The 8,814-nt window shown below is 35.6% G+C and overlaps 1 protein-coding gene across 4 annotated transcripts; it reads left to right on the top strand.

Annotated features, from left to right (window-relative positions):
* Positions 1-380: 380 nt before the first annotated feature.
* LOC121808178 (tobamovirus multiplication protein 1-like) lies at positions 381-8,296 on the top strand. 4 transcript variants are annotated; one of them, XM_042208560.1, is made up of 14 exons: positions 381-657; positions 799-931; positions 3,336-3,386; positions 3,600-3,633; positions 4,044-4,130; positions 4,226-4,277; positions 5,178-5,346; positions 5,440-5,535; positions 5,771-5,831; positions 6,577-6,641; positions 6,817-6,891; positions 6,981-7,056; positions 7,168-7,331; positions 7,964-8,296. In XM_042208560.1, exons 2-14 carry the CDS (start codon positions 827-829, stop codon positions 7,970-7,972), a joined length of 1,044 nt encoding a protein of 347 aa, XP_042064494.1. In that variant the 5' UTR covers positions 381-657; positions 799-826; the 3' UTR covers positions 7,973-8,296. The 4 variants fall into 4 exon arrangements, with proteins under 4 accessions (XP_042064494.1, XP_042064493.1, XP_042064497.1 ...); XM_042208559.1 differs by having other exon boundaries at positions 385-657; positions 7,989-8,296; XM_042208563.1 differs by lacking the exon at positions 381-657 and having other exon boundaries at positions 816-931; positions 3,234-3,386; positions 3,600-3,724; positions 7,989-8,296.
* Positions 8,297-8,814: the final 518 nt, after the last annotated feature.

Here is an 8,814-nt window from a genome sequence, read left to right on the forward strand (position 1 = left end):
GTACATTCCGTTATATGTGCTTAAACAACGTTAACTCTCTGTCTATATAAAGTACAAAATGTTTCATCATTGGTACAAAATTTTTTTTGATTGTTTCATATTGATACAATTTTTTTTATCATTGTTTCATGGTTTATACGTCGTATAAGTAAAAAGTTAACACCGTTTAAAGACATATATAATAGAATATACTAAATTGAAAACATGAAAGAAATTTATTTTATGATTTATATCAACTCGAATTCGTAACGTAATATATTTTGTATTTACCCGAAATTTTGTAGTACTCCCCAATTTAGTTGGGAGGAGGAAGGGGGTATAAATTAATTTGAAAAACATAATCACGACACGTATCAGACACCTTAGTACTACAACGATAACTTTCAGCTTACAACGATTACTTTATTATCTGAAGTCAATCTCTATTCTACTAATATATTGCCAATACTTTTCGGAGCATAAATTTATCAATTTAATTAGTATATATTCGTACGCGATTAATTTAAATTCAGATTTATTTTATAAACCCCTTGATTAAATAGAGACCGAGGTAAGGGATTCCGAATCAGATCTGTAGAGCAGAGGAATTCAAAGATACCATCCAAAAAGTTGTGAATCAAAAGATACACTCCTTGATAATCGCCGCTGTTTTGTGGAGTATGTTCATTATATATCTACATATATATATATATATATATTATATATACTATTTCTATGCATACGCTGTCTTTTGCAGTGTGAATTATCTATAATTAAGTGATTGTACCGCACACTTGAGGTGAGTGAGTGTTTGCGCAGATTGTGAGAGAGACGGGGGGAAATTAAAATGTTGGAAGTGAGACATGGGAGTTGCTATCCGGAGGCGGTGGTGGGAGTGAATGTGGGACTTGCCTGTGTTGATGGCGTTATTGCATTCATTGCTTTTTATCAGGTAATTTTATTGTTTTTTTTTTAAATTTTTGTATACTTAATTTTGTGAAGTTGATGATTTATGCATTAGGCGACATTGTATTTTTTGGTGAGGGTTGGTTTTTGGCAATTTTTTGTTGGGAAATTTGATTCAGTTGGAAAAAAGGTTATTTAAGCAGCAATTTTAGATTTTCCTTAGTCCTGTTTTTCGATTGCTTCAGATTAACAGGTTTTAGATGGGGATTTGCAACAATGGTTAAGCAAATGGGGATTGATTGAGGCATTTATTGCTTTGTATTAGGTGATTCTTGGCCTTCTTTTGGTTGTTCTGTGTAGTATTTGATGGATGTATCGAGGTGACATTGTATTCTCGAAGGGAATTGGTTTGGATTAGCTAGGTTTTGGTTGTTTTAGGTGTAGATTTGGTTCAATTGGAGGTAGGTTATTAGAGTGAATGCCATGTGACCATGGCCGTCCCGACAAAATCAGAGGCCCTGTGCAAAAATCTAAAATGAGGCCTACCACTATAGAAAAAAAGACAATGCATTTTAAAGCTATATGATAATTAAAGAAAAAAAGACAATGCATTTTAAAGGAATATACTATAGAAAAAAAGACAAATTGATGCGTTTGCGCTGCTCCCAATCGCAATGACCGACGATGGCAGGCGCTGCAGAAGCGATCAACGATGGCTCTGGTTAGCTGGTCCCTGTTGCGGCGTTTGTCGATGAGGAACACCGAACACGAACAGGCGGCTCCCAGGTCTACGATCGGGAAAAGAAACCGATCAGAATTGGAGTCACGGTGCTAGAAAAAGGCCTGGGCGTTGCTATACAAGAGAAATAGCTTTGTTGGGCTGAAAAAATAGGAATACATGTATATGGGCTGAAATATTTCAGAGGCCCCTGAAATTGGGGGCCCTGTGCGGTCGCACAGGCCGCACTGGCCAAGGGACGGGCCTGCATGTGACATTCTTGAGGTTTCCTCTTGAAGTTCTCTTTATTTGTTTTGGACTATTCTGGTAGAGGATTGACGTTTTGCTGTGTTTAATTGTGGATCATTGCTCTGCTCTTTAGTGAGATTTAGTTTGGCATTAACAAATGAGAATTGCATGGTGAGATAAGCAATTGGAGAGTGATTTAGGCATCAATGTTATCAAATAGCGGATATGGCGGCGCTATGGCGCTATGGCATGGCGTTCGGTGGTGGAAACGCCATAGGACCATGGCACTGCCATAGCACCGCCATATCCGCCATTTGACAACATTGCGTGTGTACTGCATTTAGGAATGGAGCATTATGCAAGAAACATGGATGTTAGAGTTGTATTTTATGCTTTATTAATTGTTTTAAGAGTTTTAGATGATATTTTTTATTATTTTCTAATTTTTGAATTATATATAAATATATAAGTATTATTTTATTAATTTAATTATTGACCGCCATATCTGCCATACTAATACAGTAATACGCCATATCCCTGTGGCGGTTTTTAGGCGAACCGCCATAAGCCGCCATACGAGATTGATAACATTGTTAGGCATAAGTAGACAGTGTCAGGGTTATTGGCAGCTGCAGAAAGTGAATCATGTTAAATGCAACTTTGAACATATCTATGGAGTTTCTATTAATCAACACTAGTCTTAAGTTCAGATTTTATATGCCTCATTGAGATTGACTTAGGAATGCAGCCTTTCAAGCATGGGCTGATACAGTGGTACTTGTTTGTTTTAGATGACATCATATTACCTTATCTTAATCTTGGCTCTAGGGTGAAGAATTACACGGGAGCATTCTCTTTGGTTGTAAATTTATTATGAGAAATGAGGGATAAGAAAAGATTGGAAAATTTTCTAACACCATTTTTTCTATCACATATTCTCTAGAGTGGAAAATATGGGAAAATAAATCAACATTAATACCCCATGATAATGTTACCATGAACTGGAGTATAAATGAGAGAAAATGGGTTGTCCTGGAAAGTTTTCCATTGTACAAAACATGTGAAAAAGAGTGAAATATAGGCATTTAATCATTTTCCCATCAAAGATAACACACCCTAATAGATAAAGACCTAAAGAAAAAAGAAAATGAACATTTTCTAGTTTTCAGATTTTCGTCAATTCTTGTAAAATTGTTAATTCATCAATGTTTGTACCAGTTGAGTAGATTTATTGCCGAATGCTAAGTTAAAAAAAATATGTAATGTGAGAAACAAATGGATCGACATGAATTTTGGATATTATGTTCAAATAAATACTTTTCCCCTGAGTTAACTGTGAACCGAAACCAATGTGGCCATTGATTTTTTTTATGATCTACAGGCTACAGCTCTCACTGAAATCAACATTAGTAGAATATAAAAACCTTGTAGCAGTCTACGTGTAGCTTTTTATATCTCATTTGATCTCTCCGCATTTTTTCAGTTAATAAGGATTCACTCAAGGAATCCTCTGCTTGGCTGGAACCGTCAAAAGGTAATTTTATGATTACTTGTTCAGACTAATACCATGGTAGTTCCAGTTCTTAACCACCTTCTGGAATAATTTCTTTTCGACCCTTTGGCCCTAATGATCAATAATAAGTGCTCAAGACTATGTTGTTTTGTTGTTGATTTTCCAAACTGGCTCTTCAGCGTGCATTCATTTTTATTTAAATTTTTATTTGATGTAGTTTTGCTCTTGTTCCAGGTCTTTCATCTTCTGATCGGGTCTTCTAATCTGGGTGAGAAAAATTATGGCTTTTGAGTACTGTCATCACACAGAACCCCTGAGTTGATGAAAGTTGTGCTACACACACGACAGCATGCACACAGGCTTGTATTGTTTTATTTTCTTAATCAAATTCCTTATCTTATAAACTTTATTTTCATAAAAATATCCCAAACTTTTCAAATTCGTTTAATTTTGTCATGCATAAAAATTCCAGTTAGGCTCTCCTATTAGACATGTTTCCTATGAGATCATAAAAGCCAAATATAAGGTCATAAACTGCTATTAACCCTTTTGTAACTTGTTTTTGTGCTTCCTGATCCTGACAATGGCTTTTAGATTCTCAAATCTAATAACTGGGAAGCTCCCCTTTCATCCTATGAACGATTCTTAAAATATAAAATTTCTCTGGCTGTCTGGCAGGTAATTTCCTATATTTTGTGTTGACTCTCGTTGCTGCTTGTAAGAGTTGGACTTGTTGGTCACAGTCCTGCGGGTTCATTGTCATGGGTATGCTGATCACAAGCATGTTACGATTTTAGAAATTCAATGTTGATAATCATATTACAACAGTTGCTCACCTCAGCGATATGATTTTTCCACAGCTTTCCCAAAAATTCTGTTTGTTGCAGCATTCCTTCTACTATTGTCATTTTGGTAAGTTTTCTTTTTATCAAATTAGCTATCAAAATTTATTTTTCCATTGTATGCAGACCTTAGTATTCGTCCCACTTTTGCAATATTGTACTTCTCACCACATATTTGGTTTCTGGTGTGCAAAATAACTGTAGATTTTTATCTATAAATACCCATGGTGTTTATCTCTATTTTCTGTAAATTAGGAATAATGAAACGGTTTCTTGTAGACATGCTAGCAATCATGATCTGTTGATATGTTAGGCACCCATATTTATATTTAAAGTCGATTTGAAATGTCTAGGGAGAAAGTCTTCATAGATGAAGGTCCTTTATGCCATCCTTTGTACACTAGTAGAGTGTTGCTAGGCTGAATATGCAATACTTCTGAATATACCATTTCGAACTAAGATTAGATGATTATATGCACTAGAAATAGTAGTAGCTTGTAAGTTACTGAACTTCTAGCCAAATTCTAGTTTTGCTCACTACAAAAGTTCTACCTACACTATATTTATAAATTGATTATGAACTTACTGAGATTAGTTTAATCCCAAAATTTCATGCAAGCAAGACACATAATTTTTCAGTGATTACTATATTATGGCAAAGTATTTAGATGGTTTCCAGACATGTCAGCATTAATTTGGGGGTAAACAGATCTCAGTTGCAACATCAGAACCATTAAAAAGGAAGTAAGGTACAGAATCTTTTTGCTGTGCGCCAGGCTACTATCCTAAATATAAAACTCCTATCAGACATTAGGACAGTATACTTTTTTTTTAGTTTGTGTACCCTACTATCTTAGTTATGTCTGTAATTCACGGGCAAATGATTTTCAGATTCCCATTTGTGTTTAATGCTGACTCAAAATAATAATATCATGGTTCAAGGCTAAAGGGCTGATATGATGGCTTGCAGGGTTGACCTTTGCCATCACTCAAATGATGACGATGAAGATGATGGATGGAACCCCCAAGATACCTTGCTGGAGAAAACAAACACAACAGACTCGAACACCAGTAATCGGTGTAGATGTTTCTCCTTCATGTCAATTCGTATAGGAAGCCGTCAAAAAGTTGTGATTCTGGTATAATATCAACTTCTTAATCCTTCTGCAACAGTCTTTATCTTAAAAATATTATCATACATGTCTCTTATCTAATAACAACTGTTTGACCAGGTTTCTATCTTAATCTTTGCAATAATGGTTGTTGCTTCTGTGCTTATATGGATTGGAATGGGGAAGAATCCTATCGACTCAGCAGTCGTTGCTCAGGCACGAATACTTGCGTCTTTGTTATCCTCGGTTCTAGCGTGTTTGAATCGAAAGAATTATTCTCAAATTAGATCTAACTACTTACTTCTCGAGTCTCATCTAGTTATTTTGTTCACAAATGGGTACCCATCACTGTTATGAGTTAAAAGATGCATCAACTTTAGACAATGCTAATACGGTAATGCCTATGCCTAGCAAGCAAAAATTTTATGCCTGCTCGTTACCATTTTTGCAGGTATATGTAGATCTGATGGCCATAGCAGTTCTTTTGCTCGGAGGAGCCTTGGCTTGCTACGGTGAATACCTGTTTCCCTCTTAGTAAATTTTCAGTTTTTCCTTCAGCAACTTTTAAGTGCCATGACAAAATTGTTGAATTTCATGCGGTGCGCTACTCGTACGGGTTACCTTATTAGTGTCCTAAATATTAAAGCAATGGTTATGATGCTCATGCGTCTAGTTCCTTGAGCCTTGGAGTCACACGACTTCAACAAGGGAGCTCTAAGATGTGCGTCTAGTCTCGTAGGCTTGAAGATCTTTTGTTCCATAAGCATTCCTTCATATTAATTAATAGGCCTCCAATTTGTTTGGTGTTCCATAAGCAATCCCTCATGGTAGCTTATGACCTCTAGTTTGTTCCGTAAGCATTCCCTGATAGGATTTTATGACCTCTGTTTTGGCGTTTTTATTAATGACCTCAACTATGATCTGCATTGAAAATCTCTTGAACCTTGCAATGTTTTTAATTTATCTCGCATTAATATTCCAGCATCGGATATGGAGCAGGACAAAATTACGGGTGAGTGTGGTGAAATTTGCAAAGTTAGGTATATTTAAAAATAAAATAAAATTGAGGTAATAAACAAAACACATGCTAACATTGAGGTCATAAATTACTATTAGCCCAATAAAATAATACCATGAGCATGCATTGTATTTAGTCCACGGAAGTTCAACTTACCGTTACTACTGTGAATTCCTCAGTGTAGTATATCTTGATGTTTCTTTACCCATGCTTTCTTTTACCAATCTCTTTGGTTTCAGGACTTATATTATTCCTAAAAATGAGAAAAGTTAGATCTGACCGAGCTTCAACAGAAATGTGGAAGGTTAACTACTTCGTACTATTTTGTGTCATATCTTGTCATTTAATCTTAGCCAAAATGCTCAAATATTATTTCCCAAATTATCACCCGTTTTCAATCTAGCCCGAAATATCAAAGTTTGGCCAAATAATATTTTTGTTGTCTAAAATATCTCTATCGTGCCCTGCATCATGTACAGGTTGCTGGCTTGGCCATTGTGTCTGTTATATGTTTCACATCAAGTGCTGCTGTTGCTATGGCAACAAATATACCTGTAAGTTTTCACTGATCTTCGTCACACATTTTCTCCGATTCTGATTTCAGCAGAGAAATCACATCAAAGCAAATTTATTCTTGCTGCAGCTTGTTTATCACTGGCACGAGCAACAGATAGGCGACATTTATACATCTCTTCTACTGGTTTTATATTATTTCATAGGTACTGTTTCCAACTTCCCCATTCCGTTACAGTCCTGTATATGGAATATGGAAACTGCTCCATTTGAAAATCCTGTTGGATTTTCTTGATGCCTATTTGTCTGATGTCCAGGTTCGTCAGTCCCTTCGGCCTTTGTCCTATTTGTCATGAGAGAGTTACCGCCTCTGGCCCTGATCAATTCACGACGAGAATCGACCACAATAGCCTTCATTAGTGACCGATCTGTGGCTGTCCATCCACAGCGCCGGACAAATGAAACCAATGCACGGAGTCAGGTTCGGCTCTCCTCCCTCAAAATTTTTTTTTCCTTAGAAATTCGGATACTTTATATGATAGTTTTTGCCCCTGTTATATTTTGATTTGCTGACAGTTTTAACTTGAACTTCAGTTAACATTATTCAAGCTTTCATAAATTGAACTGGTGACAGTTTTAGCTCGAAGTGATATCCAACGTCGGAAAATCCAATTGACGTTTCCTCCTGTATAAAATTTAATAATGAAAAGTTGAAATGTTCCGAATCACCAAAATGATGTTTTATGCATTTATTTTTATTTTATATAATATTTAAAAGACACATATATGACGTGAAAAATCTTAAATTTCTAGTAGTATATCATTAAATTTATTCAGGTCAAAATATCACCCGTAAAATCTGGCCTTTCAACTGAACTTTCTGATGCCAAGAATTATTAACGAGCTAATATTATCTCTGAAAGAATTTATGATGATTGAATAATGTATTAGTTGAAGTTCGAGCTGAAATTGACCTATGTCAATTTTTGGGCTAAAAGGGTATTTAGCCCCGTAGATTTAGTTTCGATACTATTTTTGTTTGCTGTGTTCGCTTGTTTAATTCATTTCAACCTCCCAAATTTACTAAATTTCTAGCCCCACCTCTGCCACCAGCTGGTTTAAGGTTTCGCGATTGCAGATTTCTCGAGCGAGCCCGGTATGAAAGACTGCATTGTGCACCATCACCCTCCATGTCATGCCTGAATAGCCCTCAGCTGCGGAACTGTGGGAAGACAGTGTTGTAAATTAAGGGGAGGAAGAAATCGAATGGGACAGGGCATGATGCAGCTCCATCACAAGCTCTAGAAGGCAACCGGGGTTATGACACTCACCTCTCTTTTGTGCCTTCAAGTTTGAAACAGCTTTGGGTGTTGTACATAGCAGCTACACATGGAAGATGTTGATGAAAGAAAGTTCCTTACATAATGAAGACCATTTTAGGTGTTATTTTCTTCTCTAAATTTTCTGTACTATATTTTGTTCAGTTTATAATTTCTGCCTGTTTTGATGGAATAGGTAGGGTTGGGTAAAAATATCGAAATACCGAAATACCGCCCTTACCGTATCGAAAAAATATCGAAAATACCGGATTTTCGGTATACCGCAATTTTCGGTAAGGTATCATACCTTACCGATTTATTTTGGTACGGTAACGGTATGAATTTTCATATACCGAGGTATACCGGGGTATACTGAAAATACGGTATATATAAGATTTTAGTTAAATTAGTTCCAAACAAATATCGTTGAACGTTATGTGATTGTGTGAAATTTAATTGTTGTAGTTTTTTTTATTGAATATGTTTAAGTTTGATTAAATTTCATGTTTTCTAAGTATTTTGAAATTTTATTTTCATTTGTGTTTGTATTTAGAATTATTTACAAAATAATGATATTTTGGTATGTCGTATTATAGTCCGATAGAATTATTTATAAAATAATGATATTTTGGTATCTACGTGCCT

Source organism: Salvia splendens, chromosome 6, assembly GCF_004379255.2.
Source record: "Salvia splendens isolate huo1 chromosome 6, SspV2, whole genome shotgun sequence".
In the NCBI taxonomy this organism is placed as follows: domain Eukaryota; kingdom Viridiplantae; phylum Streptophyta; class Magnoliopsida; order Lamiales; family Lamiaceae; genus Salvia; species Salvia splendens.

Bases quoted from the DNA above. Each gene is read 5' to 3' on its own strand.
- LOC121808178 (XM_042208559.1), top strand. From the start codon at position 827: ATGTTGGAAGTGAGACATGGGAGTTGCTATCCGGAGGCGGTGGTGGGA. The intron at 3,387-3,599 runs GTAATTTTATGA...CTCTTGTTCCAG, and splicing joins TTGGCTGGAACCGTCAAAAG to GTCTTTCATCTTCTGATCGG. The intron at 7,057-7,167 runs GTACTGTTTCCA...TCTGATGTCCAG, and splicing joins GGTTTTATATTATTTCATAG to GTTCGTCAGTCCCTTCGGCC.